Raw genomic sequence first — 22,191 nt, 5'->3', positions numbered from 1 at the left:
GAAGGCAACACCGTGGTCCGGGAAAATCATTCGTCAATAAGCATTTATTAAGCGCTGGGAGTGGTGCTAGACAGAGCATGAAAAAACCAGACTCTGCTCTGGTATATACAGCCGGGGCCTGGGAGAGAGAAAGAGGTGCTCTTTGGGGAGGGGGAGGGACTAGGGAGGGGAGAACGCTGGTTCTGGAGGCGGAGGGCTGGAGTGGGCAGTCCCTGAGGGAAGAAAAGGCAGTACAGATGCTGGTGGGGCCTCCTTCGCCCCCGCCCACCTTCCCTTCCCGTCTGCCTCGACTTCCCCATGCCCTCACCCGAGGCAGGATCCTGTCACCCGACTCCCCTCCAGACCTTCTCTCCCCGCCTTGGGGCTCATGGACTCTCCTTGGTGAATCTCCTTAGCTATCCTCATGCAAGCGCCGGCCCCTCCCTCCTTCCGTGTTAGGACCCCTCAGGAACCCACCATCCAACCCCGGGCCCACCCTAATTCCTTGTCAGGGCCAGGGAGGAGGTGAGCTTCCCTATGTCTGGCTTGTTCCCACGTGGATGAACCGGCCCTGGGAGGAAAGGACGTGACCCTTGGCCCGGCAGACTGTCACCGCAGAGCAGATGGGCAGTGTTTTAGGGCAAGATTGGCACAGACGGTCAGGGTTGCTCTGGAGCCTAGGCCGCGGGGAGTCTGGGGGGCAGGCTGGGAGAGCCCAGTGGTCCATTTTCTGCTCCTCCCAATGCTTGTGTTCCACTTGAGATTCTTGGAAGGAACATCAGTCCAGCCCCTTCCTCCCCCACCGCCATTACAGCTCAGTTCCTGCCTCCTTAGCAATGGGAAAGCCCCATCTGACCTCTGTGAGTTAACCCAGAACTTTGCAATAATCAGTTGAGCCACAAGAAGAGATTGCCTTGACCTGTTATTCCGGGCACTTGGCTCTCCCACGAGGGTGGGCTGGTCTCCGGTTAAGATGGCAGGGATAGCCTGAGCATTGTCCCTCCTCATTGTTCCCGGGTACAGGCAGCAGCTTCCTGGCTCCTTGCTCCAAACCTTCTTCACTTCATTTTATTGCTGAACATTTTTTCAGTAAGTTACGGGATTGGGAGTTGGGCTTATGGCCGACCTGTAGAACTGAAAGTCAAGGTCAAGTTGAGGGCTGGGAAAAGTTTTCTTTTTCTATCCCTCGCTCTGCCAGTAGGCCGGGTCCCTCCGAAATTCCTAATGTCCCCCTCTAGGCGGGTTCACCATGTTTCCTGATCTCTCTGTAAGGGCTCTTGGGAAGGGCTGCTCCTTTCATTTCTCTGATCCCTCCATCCATAGAAATTGTGTGTGTGTGTGTGTGTGTGTGTGTGTGTGTGTGTGTGTATACATGTGCACACGGACCTATACATGCATACGATATGGACATGATTATGTGATTTTATATATACACACACGTATATGTCTATATGGATCCATATTTACACACACAGCAGGATTTAGAGTTGAAAGGCACATTAGAATTCTCACTTTACAGGTGAGGAGGCCGAGGCCCCGAGTGGCCCAGTGACTCCCTCTGTGCTCCCCAGGACTACGGGTCTGAGAAAGGGGCAAGAGCACAGGAAGAAGCTGAGCCCCCGCAGGTGGAGCTGGGGGAGTGAGCTGGAAAGAAGCAGGGGATGCTCAGTGTCCCACGCCAGGGCTCAGGGGCTGGAGCGATGTTGGGGTGGGTCACCGGGGAAGGCCCAAGGACTCAGCAAGGGGGTCTGGCCCCGGGGGCAGTGGTCCTTGCACAGGTCCTGGAGCACTTCCTGGGCCACAAGAGAGAAGAGCTGGGCCCAGTGAGCCCTCTCTTCACCCTCGCCAGCGGCCTGGAGGCGATAGACACAGGACACGCCGGCGAGCAGCAGCCGCTGGAAGTCTGCGGGGCTCAGGGGAGCGGCCCGGCGCCAGTGCCTCAGCTGCTGCTCGGTGCCCGCCAGGGTGCTGGGGACCCAATGCTGGAGGGAGAGGCCGAGCCGGCGGCCGGGGCGCGTCGATGCCAGCTCCTCGTCCTGGAGGTGGAGCTGTCCCAGGGCGTCCAGCTCCAAACCTGACCACAGGAACTAAAGAGAAAGTGGGATTTCAGGGGAGGACGGTGGGAGAAGTCAAGGAGACGCACTAGTCAGGGGCAAACGGGGCCCTAGTGCCAGGACTGAAACGGGGTCCGAGCAGGTCTTGGGAAACAGGGCAGGCAGGGCTTTGACAAGGAGGAGTTACAGGTCAGCTGGGAGAGGACCTCGGGACAGAAGGTTGAATTATGCTGGAGCCCTGGGCAGGGCAAGGCTCTCCCAGGGCTCAGGGACCCCCAGGGCAGGTGAGGTCTCCCAGGACTTAGGGACCCCCTGGGATTCTCCCCACCCATGTTGGGCCTTAATTAAGCTCCTTCCTGAACCCACGCCATCCCCAGGCAGCAAGTCCTGGCCTTGGTCAGTGACCTCAAACATCAGGTCCGGCTGCTCGGGCTCCAGGGGAACACCGCCCACATCAGCACTGTCCATAGGCCCTCCTGAGAACCAGACACAGGTTTCAGGGCCTCCTGGCCCTTTCCCTAGCCTCGGCCCTCACTCTAAGCATCTGTCTGTAGAACAAGCCGGGTGTCTCTCCGACATCCTGGCCCACTAGCTGCCCTGCTTCAGGGCCCCGAAAGACCACAGGATCGGGAATCTGGACCAGGAAGGGAGCAGAGATTGTGGAGTCCTATCCCCTCTTGCTACAGAAAATTGAGAAGCAGAGTGCAGGTGACTTGCCGGGGTCCCTCGGATGATAAGTGGCAGAATTGGAATTCTGAACCCGGTCTTTGACCTCCAAATAAATCCACCGTTTCCACCCTTGCTCACGGGAAAGAGCCTGATACAAACATGGAGCGTCTGCACTGGCTGCCTCCCGGCCCCCACTCCAAGCTCCTGTTTCTGGCAGCTCAGTCCTAGCCCAGTCCTCCTTCCCATAACATGCCCAGTCCCGGGCCTTGCCTCTGGGAGGGACTGTCCCATAGCTTAGGCTAGCCCACAATCCACCCCGGCCTGGAGCCTGTCGGGCGCCCGCAGGGCCTTTTTCCACAAGAATCAGTTTTCCAGGCTTTACTGGGGCAGAGGATCCTTTCTGGTGGGGAGGATGTGGCGAGTCCCAGGACAGGGAAGAGAGCCATCTCATGCCCCTGACAGGGGAGGGCGTTGCCCCAGACTCCCTTGGTACCCTACTGGCAGGAGGGCCTGAAAGCTCTGGCTCCAGGCAAAGGCAACGGGCAGTCCTTTGGGTCATTACTTCCTGGCTCAGGGCCTCAGAGGGAAAGCTGTCGGGCTGAGCAGAGGCCTTCTGGCCTCTGAGGCTGAGGGCGACCTCTCCGGCCTGGAGCCAGAGACTTGCAGGGTCCTCCCTTTGTAGTCCAGGATTGTCTGGAGTCTGGGACAGGGGCAGTGAGGAGGGAAGTCTGAGCAACTTCATCCCATCCAGCCGCCCCCAGCTCCCCGCCCCCGGCCCCCGCCCCCTGGGATGGCCCTGCCATCCTGCTGCCCGTCCCTTGGTCTAACCTGGATGCCATCGGGACGCAGCCCCCACAGGGAGCTGGAGGCACAGGACTGCCCAGAGCCAGCTGCGGAGCTGCATATCCGGGGCCATGCCACGTAGGAAGGGTCCGGCTCCTCCGTCTGCCGCAGCTCCAACTTTCCGCTGGAACCAGCTCTTCCTCACACTCCATCTGTCTCCAATGGAGAGCAGGGTGGGGCTGGCTGGAGGCTCCTTGGCTCTCTGGGGCACTTCGCATCCTCGAACTGGAGGAATTAGCTTTTCTGGCAGTCGGAGCCCCCTTTCCCTGCTGTTCCGGGCCTTTTCCTCGGCTTATGCCCAGTTGGCTGGGACGTCCCGTTAATAAAAACAGGGTGTTTGGTAGCAAATAGTTGCAACCCAACTCACCCCCTCAGGGTGTCGGTGCTGGCTCCGGTGACCCCGTCACACTTCTTGTGCTCCTAATACGCGTCACAGCCAGCGCTCTGGGACTTCCTCAGCAGGCAAGAACACCCTGTCCCTGAGAGGGCCGCTCAGAGCTCAGAGTGCCCCTGAGCCGGCCGGTCCCTTTCCGCAGCCTCTCCACACACTTGATTCCTCACTCCCAACCCTGGCAAGTCTCCCCAGCCTCTCAAAAGTGCCATCCTGGAAGTCTAGCAAGCCCCATGAACAGGAGCGGGCTCAGTTCCCTAAAGTGATGCCAAGGGCTACTGTCACATTGTGCAGAATGAAAGGATGGGGGGGCCAGGATGTTTCTCCTTGGTCCTAAACAAGGCAGTTTACCAGCCCAAACTGCTAACTCAGGACTCCGCCATCCTCTTAGACAAAGCCTTGGACCAGGGCGGGTTCTGGGATCCAATTGATTAGCCTCTGCCAGTCCCCTCCCCGGCTCATCTCCAGAACCAGATCTTGTCTGGACTCGTGGCCGCCTGCACCAAGACTGGATCTTGTTGGATGCTGGGTGCGTGGCTGGCTCACTCCAAGCTATTGCCATTAACCTCCAACTGACATGCTCCCTGTCATGTCTCACGGGCATAGAGAATGAACAAAGGACCCCCAAAGCTCCCTGGGTTTTCATGGGCACCAATAAAGAGGAAGCTGAAGGTACAGGTATGATTTTATTTACAGAAATGTTCAGTGACAAGGCGGGCTCTGCTCTCACTAGAAGCTATTTTGCTTCAGGACTCTTGTCTCCAGCCTCAAGTTTGGGGCTCTCTGGAGGCTGGCGAAAGGCAGGGAAAGCCTCCCAGGGGCTGTTCAGATCAAACTTCCGGAACTCCTGGGACAGCTCCACCGGCTCTGCCACCACCCGCTTCACCTCATCGTCATAGCGGACCTGTAAAAGGGAAGGGCTGCTGCTGACGCCGGGGCAGGCTCGGGGGCGCAGAGCCCTGAATGGCTGCCCTGGCCTTTCTGCTCCTATGCCAGCTGTGCCCAGATCACCACCCCCGCTGACATAGTGCCGTCACACAAAATCCATGACCCCGTGGGCCTTAGAGAAGTAACAGAGGGGCTGATGGAGTCATGGAAGGGTCCCAGAGTCAGGTAATTAAAGAACAAATGTGAATATGGGTCTTTAGCCCAATGGGCAGAGGGGCAATAGCTCCTGATTATTCCCCACAGTGGATACGCTTTGATTTCTTTAGCTGTGCTGGAGGAATGGGGTTGCCCCTCCCACATTGTGCTGTGTAGGCCCCTGCTTTGTAACTGAATCCTCCGAATGACTACATTTGTAAATCTTTTAAGACTTTCTAGCTTCTCTGTGTAAGACTCCCACACACACCCCAAGATCCAGCCAAACAGCCCCCCCCCCCAAAGTCCTCTCCGTCCCATGTCCATCCACCGCTGCCCTCCTCGCTCAAGCTGCTTGGAATGCTTCCACGTGAAAGCCCTTCCTGATCTTGCCTTTCCCCTCAAAATCAAATGTAGTTACACGCTTTGAACTGACTCAGTTTCTATTTGCATACAGATGTCTCTTCAATAAAAGTTAAACTCCTTGAGAAGAGACTTCTTCTTTTGTGTGAGCACCCCCAAGGCCTAGAAGCATCTGGCACATCATAGGCAAGGTGCTTGCTGAGGAACTGGCTGGGTCCAAGTTGTAGAAAGCAAGCTCGAAAAAGTTGTCTTTTTGTCTTGGCACCCATGTGCCTAGCCCAGTGCCCGGCCTTCGGCAGGCATTTAACAAGTATCAGTCACACTGATGCTACATGAGAGCCACATCCCCACACCCACACATCTCATTAGGAGGCTCAGGGATGGGATGGGGTCAAGTACATGGAAGGTCCCCAGCCTCTCCCGCAGGGTGCCCCTCCCCCCCAACAACTCGAAACATCCTACAGGCAAGTCCTTACTGGCCCCGGGCAGCGGACTGATGTCTGTCCAACCACAAAATGCAGGGGCCAGAGAACCTGCTATCAAAGCCTAGCAGCTGTGCCTGACTTCATTCAAGGTCACTTCCCTGGGCTTCCATTTCTTCTTCTGGGAAACAAAGGCATTCAAGCAGACAGTCTGTGAGGCTGAACTGGGGGCGAGGGAGAAGCAGGGAGAGACTGGGGAGTGGAACATGGAAGACCTTCTTCTGGAAAGATCCTAGAGGCTCTGATCTGAAAGAGGGAGTGGGGGTGGGGACACGACAGATCACAGAATCACAAACTCCCGTACCTCTACATAGCCGGAAAGGGGAAAGTCCTTCCGGAAAGGATGGCCCTCAAAACCGTAGTCTGTCAGGATCCTTCTGAGATCGGGGTGATTGGCAAAAAAGACTCCAAACATGTCCCAGATCTAGAAGAAAGGAATCCAAATGCCAGGCTCACAGTTCCTGGAGTCATTTCTGGCCCTTCTAACTACACCATTCCATTTTCAAACTGGAGGAACTCACCTCCCTTTCATACCAGTTGGCAGCTTTGTGCACTGAGACCGCAGATTCCACAGGTGTCAACTCATCTGCATACGTCTTCACTCGGATCCGAGTATTGAAGCGCAGAGAAAGCAGATTATAGACAAGCTGAAAAAGGAAAATGGGAACCCGGTTCTCCTTTGGGCTCCAGGGAGAGCAGTGGGGCTGATGTAAGCCTGAACTAAAAATGGAGAAGCATGTGGAATAATGAGTATAATCCTCTCGTTTCCAAGAGTTGCTGTGCCCTCCCTCCCCTCCAGACACTCAGCTGCCCCTGAACTCCCAAGTGCACCTGTGGCTTGGCCTACCTTACCGACCTACACTCTAGAGTGGCTGTGACATCCCTAAGCCCCTCCCTCCCCCATTAGCTCTTGAGTGCTCTTAGCAATTCTGGAATCCCAGTCAGTAGGTGGTGCTACAAGCCACCTGCTGGTGGTTCCCTATGAGGACCCTCTTTTATCGATGGGCCAGTATCCAGCAGCAATTGCTCCCGAGCCAAGGAGGGTGTAGGATTCCAAAACCCTAGATGGTACTATGCCGAGTGGGGACAGGGTCCGTCATAAAAGCTCCTAGGATAACTAAATCCACAAAAACATAATAGGGTCTATTTTGCCACTATTTTACAAAGTTTCAAACTCACTAATCTTGTGGGAGAAAGAAAAGAAGTACCCCGGCTGGTGGCGTTTCCTCACGAACGCACTAGAATAGGCATGTTTGGGCTCACATAAATGCTAACACTCCCCTAATCAAGTTCCATTCTGCTGCCTCCATCTGAAAGCACAAGTTCTGGAAGGTTTCAAACACAGTCTGAGAAGGGACTGCCTGTCACCCAGACTGATGGGCTAAATCTGACGTTATCATGGCTCAGGACGCTGTTTCCTCAGGCAGGGAGGGGCTGTGGTCCACGATGGGGAACGTGCAAAACCAGAAACCACCGCAAATCCCCAGTGGATAAATAGATGATTCCACAACAGAAGCTTCTACAAACACCCCAGGGCACCTCTCTAACTTTCCCATCTTCTCCATTCTCCCCATCTACCTCAAAACGGTTCTGCCGGGTTGGGACATCAACTGCTCCCAAGTCAGCCAAGGACTTGAACTGGGCATTGGTATGATCTTTGAGGAATGTCAGCACCGGGATGATTCCGTCAGGATGGATGCAGATCTCCAGTTCGTTGAAGCAGGACACCTAGGAAACGGGAAAAGGGAAACCAGAGCTTCTGAAGGCAGGGAGCAATCAGGCTTAAGGCTTTTCATCTGGGGCAGACCAGGTGGAAGTTTGGTCGTGCTGGAGACCAGGCTCCCCCCACAGCCACACCCCAGCACCCAAAGATGAGAATCACCTACCTGAACCTGCTGCACGTATTTGGGCAGGATCTCGGCCACATATTCCCCAAAAGCAGAGAGCTGCTTATGGGTTACTTCGTCCCATTGTTTAATTGTGGCTGAAAAGGAACAGGAAAAAGAAACAACATTTTCTGAGGGCCAAGGCCCTTCCTGGAAGCCTTCCAGGCAGGTCTTGGCCTGAGTCAGTGACTCATTTGTCCCGGTCCCGGCCAGGCGTTTTCCACCCTGGCATAGCCTCTGGGAACGTCCCGGTGGGGCCTCGGCGTAAGTGGCAGCGGACGAGGGAGCAGGGACAGAAAGAAGCCTGAGTGAGGTCCGCGTTCTCTGGCCCGGGACGAGTCACTTTATCCCCATTTTCGGAGTTAACGTTTAGATCCAGGGAGATCCCGCATCGGCTCCCGCGCATAAGGCGAGGCCGGCCGGCCACTGCGGCCAGTCTGCCCAGAAGCACCCGCGGGCTCGGTAGGAGCGTACCCCCGCTCCAAGCGCTCGTGGGCGAAACGGGACCTGGGGCCGGAGAGGCCGCGCTGTCACCCGAGACCAGAGGGAGAACCCCGGTCTAGTGGATGACAATCTAGAGCCCCCCAGAACCCCCCGCGGCCGGACACGGCTTCCGCTCCATCCCCAGCGCTTCCGCCGTTGCTCACACGCAGACCGACCCGACCGGGTCTTTCCCTCCCCCCATCCCCGGGGCACTACTCACGGTACGGGCTCGCCGCCGCCTGGTCGCGGGCTCCCGGGCCGCTCTCCCTCCTCACGGGCAGCAGGGCCCCAGCGCGCGCCGCCCCTGCAAGCACAGACGCGGCCTCAGCTAGGCCTGAGAGAATTCCCAGCGCCCCCCGCCCTCAGCTCACCCGAGCCCCGGCCTGCCCGCGGCTCACCCCGCGCCCGCGCTCCGGCCGCCCCTACGAGAGCCCGCAGCAGGCCCCCGGCTGCCGCCATCATGTCCCTAGGACGCCTAGCCCGAGACGGAGCGCCAAGGGCACGGACCGGAAGCGGAAAGGGGCGGCGGATCCGGGGAACGTGGGCTCCGAGCCAGAGGTTCCGGTGTATGAGATGACAACGGGGGGCGCGGGTGATCTAGCGAGCGAGGGAACTAGAGAGCGCCGGTGAGGCACCCCCCCTCCCCCCACCTCCGGAAGCCAAGACAGGCGCGAGCGAGCGGGGTGGCGCAGCACCAGGAGAGCAGGTTGCGAGAGCCGGGGTACGCGGCGGAAGTGGCGATGACGTATGCGGGGAAGGAGAGGGCGGGCCGCGAGGAGCTTCCAGGCCGCACCTGGGCGGCCCCGCCCCTGCCCGTGGCCCCGCCCCGCTCCCTTTAACTCGACGCGTCCCGGTCGGCCCTGACCGAGCTTTGCCTTGCAGACGGCCGCCATGGAGTGGCCCGGGGACTCGACGGAGGAGAACTACTTCGTGAACTACACGTTCCGGGACCGGTCCCACTCGGGCCGCGTGGCCCAGGGCATCCTGAAGCTGTGCCTGGAGGAAGAGCTCTTCGCCGACGTGACCATCTCGGTGGAGGGCCGCGAGTTCCAGCTGCACCGGCTCGTGCTGTCGGCCCAGAGCTGCTTCTTCAGGTCCATGTTCACGACCAAGCTGCGGGAGGCGCACAACCGCGTGATCGTGCTGCAGGACGTCAGCGAGTCCGTGTTCCAGCTGCTGGTGGACTACATCTACCACGGCACGGTGAAGCTGCGCGCCGAGGAGCTGCAGGACATCTACGAGGTGTCCGACATGTACCAGCTGACCGCCCTCTTCGAGGAGTGCTCGCGCTTCCTGGCCCGCACCGTGCAGGTGGCCAACTGCCTGCAGGTGATGTGGCTGGCCGACAGACACAGCGACCCCGAGCTCTACGCCGCGGCCAAGCACTGCGCCAAGACGCACCTGGCCCAGCTGCGGGACACGGAGGAGTTCCTGCACCTGCCCCAGCACCTCCTCGCTGACATCATCAAAGGTAAGCCGGGGAGAGCGCTCGGGTGTTCCATCTCTCAAACAGCTGGAAAAAAATTTAAGGAGTCACCGCTATGGGCGAATCCCCGGGGTTCAGGCCGATGAAGCCGACCTTGCTCTGCACACCCTTGGTGGAAAGTGGGAACCTTAGGGCATGAACCCTCCCTTCTCCCCCTTTAGCAACTCTGGGTAGCTTAATTTGAGCTTGGTTATTTTTCTCCTAAGAGAAAGGTAGGTGAGTGTTGTGTTTGTCCCTGAGCCTTCTGGATGACCGTGCCAGCCTTTTCCCTCTGCTCTCCCCCTATTCCAGATGGTGTCCCACGTTCCCAGAACCCATCGGAGGCAATAGAAACCTGGGTCAACTTTAACAAAGAAGAAAGAGAGAGTTTCTCAGAATCACTCAAGTCCAGTTTAAAGGTATGGAATTCTTAGGAGTCCTGTTATCGGACTCCCCACCTGCCTCCCCCGTACAGGCAGAGAGGGCAAAGGAAGCCTGCCTACGAGAGACTATAATAAGGGTCACCCAAGAGAATGTTTATTGTCCCAGGCCGATGAAACTCTGGTCTAGTTCCTTTTTGGGGGCTAGTACTTGTTTGTCAATGCAGCTACTTTCTAAATGTGGTCTTTCCATTTCAGCTTGATCATTAGCAAACTTAGGAAGCCTTTGATAAGGTACAGACCCTACAATTAACTTAGAGTTACAGCAAAAACAGCTGGAGATCTGAGTGCAATTAACTCTCTTCCTCTAGCATAAAAAGCCCTGGAAAGACAGTGATAGAAGAGCCAGGCTGAGGCTCCCATAGTCACCAGGTTGGGGTGAGTTTGAGCAAGACAGCAGTGGGAAGGGGAGCACTGGGATCAGGCCTTTGTCAGCTGGAACTTAAGAATGACACAATTTGTGTTTTAATTATATGAACAGGAAATCGGTGAGAATGTCCATATTTACCTGATTGGGAAGGAATCATCTCGAACCCATTCCTTGGCTGTCTCCCTACGCTGTGCGGGGGATGACTCTATCAGTGTAAGTGGCCAGAACAGTTTGTGCCACCAGATCACAGCAGCCTGCAAGCATGGTGGTGACCTATATGTGGTAGGTGGGTCAATCCCCCGTCGGATGTGGAAATGCAATAATGCGACTGTTGACTGGGAGTGGTGTGCTCCCTTGCCCCGTGACCGGCTTCAGCATACCCTGGTCTCTGTGCCAGGAAAAGATGCCATCTACTCTTTAGGTGGCAAGACCCTGCAAGATACTCTTTCCAATGCTGTGATCTACTATCGGGTGGGAGATAACGTCTGGACAGAGACTAGCCAGCTGGAGGTGGCAGTATCAGGAGCTGCTGGGGCTAATCTCAATGGAATCATCTATCTGTTGGGGGTGAGGAGAACGACCTGGATTTCTTCACCAAACCTTCCCGGCTCATCCAGTGCTTTGATACGGAGACCGAGAAATGCCATGTGAAGCCCTACCTGCTGCCTTTTGCAGGCCACATGCATGCCGCTGTCCACAAGGATCTGGTCTTCATCGTAGCAGAGGGGGACTCCCTAGCATGCTATAACCCATTGCTGGATAGCTTCACCCGGCTCTGCCTTCCTGAGGCCTGGAGTTCGGCTCCCTCCCTCTGGAAGATTGCCAGCTGCAACGGCAGCATTTATGTATTCCGGGACCACTACAAAAAGGGCGATGCCAGCACCTACAAGCTTGACCCTGCCACTTCAGCTCTAACGGTCACCAGTGGCATCAAGGTATTGCTCACCAATCTGCAGTTTGTGTTGGCCTAAGGCCCTGGACAAGGAGGAGGCAAAACTTCGCCCTTCCTCTTCCCAGGACGCTTCCTTTCCTATTTCATCCTAGCCCGAAAGGCCAACTTAACCCACCGTTCCAAGGAATCCTGCCTCTAAGAACACTAGGCTACCTTCTGCTGTTCCCCTTAGGCAAATTCTTCCAGCCTGGTTCCAAGCTGGAATAGGCTTACAATTCTTGGGGCTTTTTACTCAGAGGCATCTCAGACCCTTACCTGGAATTAAGAGTAGGTTAAACTGTTGTTCACAATCCCCAGGCACTTTTTTGCTTGGTTTAAACAGAGCCGTTCTCAAATCTTTGTGGCACAGCCTTCCCTCTATCTGACGTTAAATACGAGGGCCTAAAGGGGTCTTTTCAGGGAACTGAAGCAATAGAAGGGATGCGGTTTCCTTGTGAACTAAAGAAAAGCGTTAGTTTGCAGTTCTCCTTCAGTCTCTGATCTATGGTTTTGGCCTCGCTATTGCTTGGCTGCTCTTTAGGGACTACAATGATGAAGTGGAATTCTCTGATGTCTTCTCATTGGTCAAAGTAAATGGCATTTATTTCTAAGTTACCCCGTGGCTATCTTTGGGGCACAAGATATTATTTCTGATCCATAGCAGAAACTGTTTTTGCATTGTGGAAATAGCCCCTCTTCTTGTAGAGGCTGTGAACCCAGGCAAATGCCAGGACTGTTCTTGTAATAAAAGTCTTTGGTGGGATATATATGTGTTTGTGTCTACCATTGAATGGATCACTTCCTAAAGCCCACGTGGCTATATACCCAAGACTTGTTGCTGTGACATTCTCTCATCCAAGATCAATGACATCCAAGAAAATAACATCTGTAAAGGTCAAGAGCCTAAGATCTTTCTCTTCCCCTTTTCCAGGGTTAAGATACTTTGCAGTGACAAATGCTAAGAGGAAAAATATTGGGCACATGGAGCCTCAATATATATTTATCAAATGGAATTTTTCTTGGCCCCTATGTAGTAAAAAATAAAATCTATTGAGAACCGAGTTTACATTTAGCTTCTGTTGTAGAATGAATAGTTTTCTGAGACTGAAGCAAAACAAAGCAGACAAAAAAAGGATGGTTATCCATCCTTTTGCCACATTTCTGGTAGAGCAGGATGTTTTCTGCCTATTACAAGTTACAGCCCCCAGGGTCCAATGAATGAATTTGTTTATTCTGTAATGAGCTGCAGAGTCTTAAGAGTTCTTTCCAGTTTTCCTACTTCATTCATCAGCTGGTTCTTTTGGGGAAACCGTAGTTTTTTCTGCTTCAGCCATGACCTGTTTGTGGAATTCCTTGAGGACCTCTACCTGCCCAGGTCTGATGTGGATGTGGGAACGGATGTCGGCAATAGCTTTCACGGCCTCCTCTGGACTCCAGTTATATACCTGGAGTAAAAGGAAAGTGAGAAAGATATGAATGAAGGGAGGACTGTCTCTACACAAACCCAAAGACCAGATGCTAAGGGACTAAGGACTATTCGCTCAAGTCATTTTGAACTGAACTTTATTCAGTGGTACTTTATACTGCAGCTTTCTCCATATACACAATTTGAAGATTCTTAGCTTTTTCTTGGGAGGTAAGCAGTAATTGTCTTTCATATTATGTACTTGTTCTTGCTTTAAGAAACTTCTATAAGCTGGTAGTGCTACAAAGTAGAGACTTATTAAAACCTAGTCATGTAGAGAAGTCTGAACTGCCAACCATTTCTTTCCAAAATGAGGAACTAAGAGTTTTAAAGAAGAGCAAGGCAAGAAATTCCTCAAGACAGTGAAAAACAACTCCTGTTTCTCTCACTGCTCTATATCAAGGCTTCTGCATTAAATTAGAAATGGAGATAGTTGGGATTCCTTTGAAGTCCTTGCCTGATAGTTCAGGGTTTTGTCCTTCAGGCCTTCTCCTGAAACTCTTTTAACCAGAAGGTAAAGCATCACTCCCACCAACAGCTAATTGGAATACCAAAAGAAATCTCTGTTTGGGCTCATTGCTGCCTGGAAAAAATACTGTTCTCTTTCTTTTCAAGCTCCATGTGTTCATGATGTAGAAACACATTCATTCACTGAATAATCATTTGTTAAGTGACTTTTAAGGACAAAGCACTCATAGGTGCTAGGAGAGATACAAAGAAGTCCTTAGAACTTTACTCTTTGTACAGGGGGAGAACTAACCTAAAGACTGCCATCAGGGACAAGCTAGAGTTTGGAATAATCACCTTCTCTCGGGGGCTCTCTTCTTTTAAGAGCCAAGTGATCTAGTAGTAGGCCAATTTTGAAGTTTGGGAAGGGTCCCTGCAAAGATTTGTATGGAATTCTGCCCAAACTCATACCTGCATCAAATAGGCTGCCACCATGGTGGCGCTTCTGGAGCGCCCAGCCTTGCAATGAACATAGACACATTTCCCCAGTGTCATATACTTGAGTGTGAACTGGACACCTTTCTTTAGGTTTTCCAAAGTTGGGACTCCAGTCATATCCACTGTGCTGAGACGCAATTGCTCTACTCCAACTGCTTTCCATTCCTGAAAGCAATTCCACCATTAGAAAAATAAAATGAAAAAGTATGGCTGATATGAAGGTGAATAAAGTGAAACAATGTGATTGGTATGAGGGTGAACACGCTAGATTCACCAGAGCAAAACAATTACCAGAACTAATTTAATGTTATCTAAGTAAAATTTAATGTTCCTTGTTCTGTAAAATCAAGCCTATTGCACAAAGTTCTCCAAAATGGCAGATCCTAGGGTGTTAATATTTAATGAAAGAAGAGTTGATCTTTTAACGGTGGGAACATTTTAAAGATTTAACACAATCTTTTTTTTTTAAATGCTTCTCTTAGCTATTTTAATTTCCCGTTACAGAATTTTCCACTACAGAATATCTAACAGCTGTAGAATTGTGTGATTCTGTCTTTGGATCATCTTGGCACCTGAGTGGTTTATAGGTTTTATAGAACTATTTCACAGAGTCTCTATGTCTGTATGGAAAAATTCCCACTGGAAGATGGGAGAAAAATAGGTCTAAGAAACAGAAGAGAGTGCATAAATTATCTGGGAAACTAAAATCTCAAATTAAAATCAACACAGCAGTCTTTGTATATTTACTTGAAAGAAAAGCTGCAAATATAGAGGATTTTATAGGATCTTGGCAGTGTATACTTAATCAGGTCTCAGTCTTACTTGGAAAACCCTAAAACATGAATAATGGCTATAGTTTAAAAAATGTTGATAAATGAACATAAAGCCATAAATACCTGCAATGTTATTTTGGATACATTTTTTAAAAAAGTATTGATATTCAAGGTTACAGAAGGTAATCATGTTTTTCCCAATCTGAATTTGGCAAACCTAATCTGGGGCTATTCTGTAAAAAAATGTATATCCTTCACTTGCCCTACAACTGATAGGACTAATCTATATTTTAAAGTTTGACTAATGATCCTTAAGGTCAATGCTTTTGAAGTCCAAGAAGATCTTAGAACATTCAAAAATGAGCTTTAAAGTTTCTCAGGTCTTTTGAAAAGAAATAGCTTTTCTGAAGGAGTGAGCAAGATAGAAAGAACATTTTAATTACTAATTTGCTCGTGTTAAGCACTCCCCAAATGGTTAGCCCAGCAAAGGCTATAGAGTATTTCTGATTTAAAATGTTTTCCACAAACTCATGTTCTCCCAAAACTGATAGGAAATAGGTCAGTATTTTATCACTTTATTATCATGAATTCATATTTCTACAGTATAGGATCGACAGAAAGTCCTTGTAGAATTTTCAGATTTTCTAGTAACTTGGATTGTAGAGATGATAGAAACAATAATCTGTCTAGTAAGAATGGTGAATCTTCTTTTAATAGCTAGCATGGACCTAAGTTTTGTTCAGCAAAGGGCCTAGTTTATATTCTTATCAAACAGTGCCAATTTTTATTTGTCACAGAATCTGAAATTACATTGTGTACAATTCTGGAATAAATGTACTCATTTTAAACTAATAAATTTGCTTTCAAAATGCAGATTTTTCCTCTCTTACCTACTATATAAATTAGTTAAGTTTAAAAGGGAAAAAAGACTTTTAATAAGATCCTTGAATTTGGTAAGGTTGAGAAATATCTGTGTATGGTTCAAGGTTAATCAGCACAATTCTGTTCAATTTTCTATTGTTCTTCAGGATTCTATGGTGCTGAAAATGTTCAGACCTTGTAGATATTCCTTAAGTCTGCTCTCCACCCCCAACCCCCAATCTCAGTGTCTGAAAAACTCTACAAATCCTGAGTGCGATTTGAGGGAGAGCTGTGCTTGGTAGGTTTTGGTGGGATTTATTTCCTGAAGCCCTCACCTCATAAGTGTTACACAGGAATCTCGTCTCATATTCTTCATTCATGGTGATCACTGCTCGAACATTCTCCTTCTCTATTAGCTGTAAAAAGAAAAAGGAGATCCACTCTATTTTTCAAACTTTCCTTCCGAATTCTGTCTCTTTTTGGGAAGAGGATTCCCTCCTACATTTTGCTACACCTTGTATTTATTAGGAAGATTATAGAACGTAGAGCGCTAAGCAGTTCCCTAGTCCAATCTCACTTCACCCCCGAAACCTCCAAAATCTGCACAAAGAAAGTGTCTCGGCCGAGTACACAGTTTAAGCCCCAAAACTCAAGGCCAGCTTCTCTGGCTGTAAGTCTGGGGTTCTTCCCAGATTGGTTCTTTTCAAGCACCTAGCCTTGCTCCCGGAAAGGACTAATACTCGTTGAAGGGGTCTGAGTTTGAGGTGACCCCCTCATCCTGAATTAGAGAATCCTTCTTTCAGGAAGGCTTCGGCAGAGGAGTTTCACTCTGGACAGCTCCAAGGAGTTTCCGGCCCGTCGGGCAGATTTCCCGGCGCTGGAGGCGCCCCCTCCCGGACGTCCCCGGCCCCGAGCCAGCAGGCATTAAGTGACTCAGGACAGCCATTCTCTCTTCTGACCTTCTTAAAAATGAGGGGGGCCGGACCTCTGAAGAAAGCGAAGTCCTAGATTCAGATCCGCCTCAGAGACCGCCCTAGACAACGGGAGCCAATCGCTTCGGGTCTCCGCCCCAGGGCCCAACTAGAGGACCCAGAGACACTCGCGAGCCAGGGCCTTGCAGGCACGCTAGCCTCCGCCGAGCCATGCCCCCAGAACCTAGGGTCAAGCCCTAGACCTCCCCAATACAGTGCGGTCGCGACCGGGGCCAGCAGCGCTGAGAGGGAAGCCCCGGGCAGCCCAGACTGCCCTTCCCCCACCCCTACCCCCCTCCCGCAGCACGGTCCCGTCCCTCAGACTCTCGGCACGTGAGGCGGAGAAAGCACGTAGTCCTCCGGCCCCACCTCCATCCGTCGGTGCGTGAGGCTGCGCAGCGGTGGCGCCGGGACACCCGGTCGCAGAGGATGGGGGAAGGGGACCCGGCAATGTCCCTTCCATTTCCCCCTCTCCCCGAAGCGTGAGGCTGCGCAGCTGCAGTGCCTCCGAGCCCTCTTTCCTCCTTTCCCTCAGTTCACCCGGCGCGAGAGACTGCGCAGCGGCAGTGCCTTCGACTCCTCCCCGCATCCTTCCTCCCTCCCGCTCACCTGGCTCGTGAGGCTGCGCAGCGGCAGTGCGCCCAACAGCACTGTAGAGTCGATGCGGTGGTACCAGTCGCGGTGCGCCGGTCCCGACACCTTGTCGCGCATCAGTGTGTACAGAAGCGTTGGGTAGAAGAGGATCCGCGCCAGGCCGGCGCTCAGCACCGATGAAGCCGCCATGCCGGTGCGGGCCCAGCGCGAGGAGGCTGACCTTAGATCCGGGCTCGGGCTCTCCGGCTGGAGTTCCCGGCTCCGGCTCCGGCTCGGGCCTCGTCTACGGAACCAGCTCGGCCTCTGCCCTCGCTCCTCCACAACCGCCTCCTCGCTAAGCCCAGAGCTTCCCGATGACGTGCCCGGGAACAAGGACAGCTGACTAGGCGGCTGCGAGCCCTCTGAGTCGATAGCCAAGCCTAGGCTCAGTTTCTGAAGGGGCTGGGCGGTGGCCCCGGAGGGGAGCGAGGGGGCGGGCACCGGCGGCATGGGGGCGGGACCCGGAAGAGGAACGGACCCGCCCTCCCGCGGCCGCTCGTCGGCCTCGTCCAATGGGGAGGCCCTCCGGCAGAGCCCGAGGGATACCGGCAGAACCGCGGGCCAATAGAGAGGAAGCAAGGCGGTGGGCTAAATGAAAACGAGAGAAACTGAAGATCGCGGTCAGGGCCTCTGAGTACGAAGCCGCGCTGCGTAGAGAGAGGAAAGGGCCTTCGAGCCTCCCGCACCTGTCCAGCCCCCGGCCGGGAAGGGGATTGAAGTTCCCATGAACCTTTTCGTTCGGGACAGTCTGTTCCCGCCGGCGATGCCACCAGCTACCGGAGAGACCTCCGCTCCGGCTTGTAATCCCCATGGGCCGGGAAGCTTTCCCGCGTGGTTCCCAGTTTTCTTCGCACAGTTACGAGGCTGAAACACTTATTTTTGTCTCCCTAAGAGCAGAGTCAAAGACTAGCTCTGGACCTAGCCTCCGTTCCTCTGGACGCTCCTCAGTTACCATCTCTTCCCTAAAAAGTGGCGACCAGAAAGAAGACAAGCCCAGAGAAAGTCAGCGACAGGACCCTTTCTGCGACCAGACGCCTTCCGTACTAGCCATGAGCTGGGGGCAGCAAGCGCTGGCAGGAAAAGTGACCCAGGCACCACCTTGGAGAGCTTACGTTTTACGGGGGTGTGGTTTGTAGGAATGTGGTTGAGGGTCGAGGTGGAGGTGGGGGAGTTGGTAGGACGGAGAAAATGAGATCCAATTAGGTGCCCTGACGCCATATAGGAAAACCTGACCTGGTTCTTGCACATAGGAGATGCTTCCTTATCGTTTGTTGCATCTTATTGAAGAACAAAAATTCAAACTTGTTGTTTTTTATCTTAAAAAAAAGTTTTTTTTAATTGAAGCTCCCCTTAATAAGAATGAGGTTTCAAATATAAGAACAAAACAAAAAGCATTGCCAATTACATAGCCGGCAGTGGAGTTACAAAAGCAACAAACAGTCGTGCTCCAAAAAGAGCTTATAATTTATAGAAGGAAACACGACAAAATAAATAGAAAGGTAAAGGAATCAGTCAATGAGCATTTATTAAATATCTTTTGTGTGCTACAGATAAAAAGTACAAAGAATCACTCCTCAAAAGCTTTCTTCCTAGCAGCATCACTTCCCAGATGTCATAAGCATCCTCCAGAATGAAAGGCATAAAACCACAATCCTAGCAGCTGATGTGATGAGGAGGGCTTTTCCTAGAAATGGCTCTTGACCTGAGTTATGAAGGAAACAAGGGAATAGGAAATACTGGGTTAGGTAAACAAACAAACAAAAAGAAGAGATTGCAAATGATTGTCCATGTCTTTGAAATTACTCTCCTAAAACCCTAAATTTATAAAACAGGAAAATGATCAATCATAGTATAAAGAAAAGATTGAATCTCTATAGCAGTACCCCAGCATTTTAAACAGGCGGTTAAAATAACAAACCAAAAAACCCAACAACAAACAAGCTCCAAAACTTGTTGCAGTTGGCTCTCTGGAATCATGAGGCCTGGGTTCAAATGCTGTCTCTTAGAAGCTTATTACCTGTGTTATCTTGGAGGAGTCATATCACCTCTGTGGACATTCATTTCTCCATCAATGTGGGAGACAGGGGGGAGAGGCTAACTAGTTGGCCAGTGGGTCCCTTCCAATTCCAGATCTATGGTCCTAAGATTCAATTTCTTTTTGAGGTAGTCCCTGGAATAAAGAGTGTGCAGAATGTGTGCTGACTTGTAGAATACTGAACGGATAGGCCCCCTGGTGATTCCATTCCCAAGAGCCCAGCACCCCAGGGGTCCAGCACCCTTTTAACTTTAGATCTTGGGCTATACCCCTAAAAGAGACTTTAGAAATCCTCTAGTTCAGGGGATCTGGCCCCTTTGTGAATCTTGGACCTCTCCTGACAGTTTGGTGAAGTCTATAGGGTCCTTCTCTGAACCATGTTTTAATTAACTAAAGGAAATGCTAGAGCTTAATGAAGATAAAAGATGAAATTTTTTCACACCCAAATTCACAGATCTCCTGAAATCTATCCAATGATCTCTTTGGTGGACCCCAGGTTAAGAACCCCTGTTTGTAATCCAACCTCATTTTAAAGGTAAGGAAACAGACCCGAAGGTAACAAGAAGCCTCTGGCTGAGATCACACAGCTTTTGATGGCTTAGAAATCATTGATTATGAATCCCCAGCTGCTTCCCCCTCAGGTCCTGTCCAGTGAGGAGACACAGCAAGTCCGAACTCATAGAGTCCCATCCTCACCCAGCTCCCCAGTGGGGTCTTTACCACAAGACCGTGGGCCTAGCAAATAGCCCTAATGGTTCTGGTCTCCTGGCTCGCAGACCTGGCCGGCCCGGGCACAGGGAGGCCGGCTGCCACCCCTGTTCCATCCGTTGCTCTCTGCCGAGGAGCCGTAACAGGGAACACTCGCCAGAACTTTGGCCCGCAGGAGCTCGCTCTTCCGAGCCGAACGCTGGCATTTTAAAGTGCTTTCGCAAGCTGGGAAAATGGTTGCAATGAATCCCGCAAAATGGTTCCCTAGAAGCCAAACGAAGGAGGAGGAGCTCTTATCTCGCGACCCAACCCCCTCCCCATCCCGGACCCTCCCAGCCCTTCCCCACAGGCGGTTTTCTCCACCTCCTGACCAATGCAGCTGCTCCGCTGGCCACAGGCACCCAGTCAGCCCGGCTGGCGTGCGCTTGCACCTCTCTAGTTACATGTGAACTGTGTCAGGATGTATTTTTTCCTCCAGAGTCCCTGGCTCCTTGAGGGAGCGAGCTTTTGGGGACTGGTATGGGGAGTGTCTTTCTCCTTCTCCTCCTCCCCCCACGAAGTGATCCCTTCTACATAATCGACAGCCTAAATTCCTCGTCCAGGGCTCCCGAATCCCTTCTCTTAGCCGGCTTTGTCGAAGGGTAAAATACTAGGTTCGGGAACGTGAGGGTAATTCTTCCTTGCCAGCTTTCTGTATCCTCCTTCCCTCTAGCAAAAGAGGCACAGAGGAATAAATGAAGGGGAAAAAAATCAATTGTTTGTTTCCTCTGGGATAACTAGACTCTGGCCAGAATTCCTGTTATTTGTCGAGTATATGCTCCCCCAGGCAAGGACTGAACAGGAAACCTTACTATTCACAAATGAGCCTGTCTGGAAAAGAGCATTATTAATGAGGATTTATAATCCTGTAAAATGTAGGTGAAGGCAACACCCTATATAGTAAACCAAAGAGGGTTCTCCTGAGCTATGGCAATTCAATCCAAATCCGACAAATATTTACGAAGGGCCTACTATGTGTAAGGTACTAAGCTAGTTGGATGTACAAAAACAAAAACAAAAAAGGAAAGAAATTGTTCCTACTTTTGTTTGAGGAGCTTATACTTTGGGGGGGGGGTAAGGAGCAGGATGATAGAACATAATTACATAATTATGTATATGTACATATATGCTTGTTAAGATATATGTATTAACATTACAAATGTTTACATCTGCATTAAATATATTCCGAGTATTTGCATATGTACATGGTTATTTAAGAAGGATGAGAGCAGTGAGGAGGGGGGAACACATGACCTGACCTTTAAAAGGAGCTAAAGATTCTAAGACAGAGGTAGAGAGACTGCATTCCAGCCAAGAGGCTAAAGCTACTCTGTAAAGATGTGAAGGTGAGAATTGAATACAAAGTTTACGGGACCAGTTTAATAATCCAGTTTAACTGGGATGTAAGGAGAAAGGATTCATGTGAAACCATCCTAGAAAGAGTAGAAAGGAGCCAGATTGGAAAGAGTTTTGATGCTAAGCAGAAGATTTGGGGTTTTACCCTACACAACACACACACACAGTATAAAATAAATGTGTTATAAATATATATGAGCTATATGATAATGCTAAGATGCAAAAAAATAGCCCCTGAAGTTTTGGAGTCAGAGAAGTCACATAATTAAACTAGTACTTTAGGAAGAATAATTTGTAAGCTACTTAAAGAATGGATTGGAATCGAAAGAAATTGGGAATTGGGAGTCCAGATACTCCCAAGTAGACTCCTTAAAAGCAAAGACTGTTGAATGGCTAGTCCAATGGCTTGCTTGTACTAGGCAAAATTAGGGGATTAACTAAGAGATTTAGTATAATACGGATTTATTATGTATTTCGTATTATGTTGTTTCAGAAAAGGCTTGTAAAACTCGACTTGGGGGGGGGGAAGAGGAAGGAGAAAGAGTTTCGGGGGAGGAGGTCAGCCCAATTGGACTGCCAGCTGTTCCTCACCAAGTATACCCCATTTCCCACCTCCACACCTGTCCCAATGCCCTTCTTACCTAAGTCCCATCTTCTGGAAGCTTTTTCCGACCTCGAAGCCCCCAAAGCTTCTGCCCCCTCCCCATTACCTCGGATGTACCATGACTTGTAATGTGGGCTCCTCCACTTCCATTATTTCCAGCTAGAGGAAGAAGGAAAAATTCCTAATGTTATAGCGGTGCTTCCAACTCTTGTACCTCACACTAGCGAAGGACTAAGAAAGCAGGAGACACGTGTGGGAATTGTTTTGCTTGACTAGGCTTAGAGGTTGCTGTTGCACTTAAAAAAAATACACGGGCTTGTCGCATTAGATAGTGAGTTCCCCATCACCGAAAGTCTGCAAGCGGA

At 51.3% G+C, this 22,191-nt stretch overlaps 4 protein-coding genes across 8 annotated transcripts; 1 reads left to right on the top strand and 3 right to left on the bottom strand.

Moving 5' to 3' along the window:
* Positions 1-1,360: 1,360 nt before the first annotated feature.
* FAM180B (family with sequence similarity 180 member B) lies at positions 1,361-4,540 on the bottom strand. The gene is made up of 3 exons (XM_051965180.1): positions 3,531-4,540; positions 2,439-2,509; positions 1,361-2,066 (listed from the first exon to the last, which is right to left on the bottom strand). The coding sequence occupies exons 1-3, from the start codon at positions 3,616-3,618 to the stop codon at positions 1,665-1,667; spliced, it is 561 nt and encodes a 186-aa protein (XP_051821140.1). The 5' UTR covers positions 3,619-4,540; the 3' UTR covers positions 1,361-1,664.
* Positions 4,541-4,609: 69 nt separating this feature from the next.
* NDUFS3 (NADH:ubiquinone oxidoreductase core subunit S3) lies at positions 4,610-8,731 on the bottom strand. Its single transcript, XM_051965179.1, has 7 exons — positions 8,629-8,731; positions 8,451-8,534; positions 7,748-7,845; positions 7,440-7,589; positions 6,383-6,508; positions 6,166-6,285; positions 4,610-4,840 (listed from the first exon to the last, which is right to left on the bottom strand). Exons 1-7 carry the CDS (start codon positions 8,690-8,692, stop codon positions 4,673-4,675), a joined length of 810 nt encoding a protein of 269 aa, XP_051821139.1. The 5' UTR covers positions 8,693-8,731; the 3' UTR covers positions 4,610-4,672.
* A 24-nt stretch (positions 8,732-8,755) lies between these two features.
* On the top strand, positions 8,756-12,203 carry KBTBD4 (kelch repeat and BTB domain containing 4). The gene is given in 4 exon segments (XM_051965171.1): positions 8,756-9,701; positions 10,008-10,114; positions 10,617-11,064; positions 11,067-12,203. Coding segments are annotated over 4 exon segments (1,545 nt in total). The 5' UTR covers positions 8,756-9,121; the 3' UTR covers positions 11,477-12,203.
* A 262-nt stretch (positions 12,204-12,465) lies between these two features.
* On the bottom strand, positions 12,466-21,962 carry PTPMT1 (protein tyrosine phosphatase mitochondrial 1). Of its 5 annotated transcripts, XM_051965176.1 has the most exons (7): positions 21,864-21,962; positions 19,898-20,091; positions 19,102-19,254; positions 17,061-18,786; positions 15,816-15,896; positions 13,820-14,011; positions 12,466-12,881 (listed from the first exon to the last, which is right to left on the bottom strand). In XM_051965176.1, exons 4-7 carry the CDS (start codon positions 17,532-17,534, stop codon positions 12,717-12,719), a joined length of 912 nt encoding a protein of 303 aa, XP_051821136.1. In that variant the 5' UTR covers positions 17,535-18,786; positions 19,102-19,254; positions 19,898-20,091; positions 21,864-21,962; the 3' UTR covers positions 12,466-12,716. The 5 variants fall into 5 exon arrangements, with proteins under 5 accessions (XP_051821136.1, XP_051821134.1, XP_051821135.1 ...); XM_051965174.1 differs by lacking the exon at positions 21,864-21,962 and having other exon boundaries at positions 19,816-20,080; XM_051965175.1 differs by lacking the exon at positions 21,864-21,962 and having other exon boundaries at positions 19,840-20,080.
* Between the last annotated feature and the right edge of the window lie 229 nt (positions 21,963-22,191).

This window comes from Antechinus flavipes, chromosome 6, assembly GCF_016432865.1.
Source record: "Antechinus flavipes isolate AdamAnt ecotype Samford, QLD, Australia chromosome 6, AdamAnt_v2, whole genome shotgun sequence".
Classification (NCBI taxonomy): domain Eukaryota; kingdom Metazoa; phylum Chordata; class Mammalia; order Dasyuromorphia; family Dasyuridae; genus Antechinus; species Antechinus flavipes.
This window is presented reverse-complemented; position numbering and strand designations above follow the sequence as displayed.

Coding starts and splice junctions, on each gene's coding strand:
- PTPMT1 (XM_051965176.1), bottom strand. CDS start 17,534: ATGCCGCCGGTGCCCGCCCCCTCGCTCCCCTCCGGGGCCACCGCCCAG. Junction 15,897..17,060: donor TGCGCAGCCTCACGAGCCAG/GTGAGCGGGAGG, acceptor TTCTTTTTACAG/CTAATAGAGAAGGAGAATGT. Junction 12,882..13,819: donor TGGCAGCCTATTTGATGCAG/GTATGAGTTTGG, acceptor CTTTTACTCCAG/GTATATAACTGGAGTCCAGA.
- NDUFS3 (XM_051965179.1), bottom strand. CDS start 8,692: ATGATGGCGGCAGCCGGGGGCCTGCTGCGGGCTCTCGTAGGGGCGGCC. Junction 8,535..8,628: donor GGCCGGAGCGCGGGCGCGGG/GTGAGCCGCGGG, acceptor CTGTGCTTGCAG/GGGCGGCGCGCGCTGGGGCC. Junction 7,846..8,450: donor GGCGGCGGCGAGCCCGTACC/GTGAGTAGTGCC, acceptor GTTCCTTTTCAG/CCACAATTAAACAATGGGAC.
- FAM180B (XM_051965180.1), bottom strand. CDS start 3,618: ATGGCCCCGGATATGCAGCTCCGCAGCTGGCTCTGGGCAGTCCTGTGC. Junction 2,510..3,530: donor TGCGTCCCGATGGCATCCAG/GTTAGACCAAGG, acceptor TCTGGTTCTCAG/GAGGGCCTATGGACAGTGCT. Junction 2,067..2,438: donor AGCCGGACCTGATGTTTGAG/GTCACTGACCAA, acceptor CTTTCTCTTTAG/TTCCTGTGGTCAGGTTTGGA.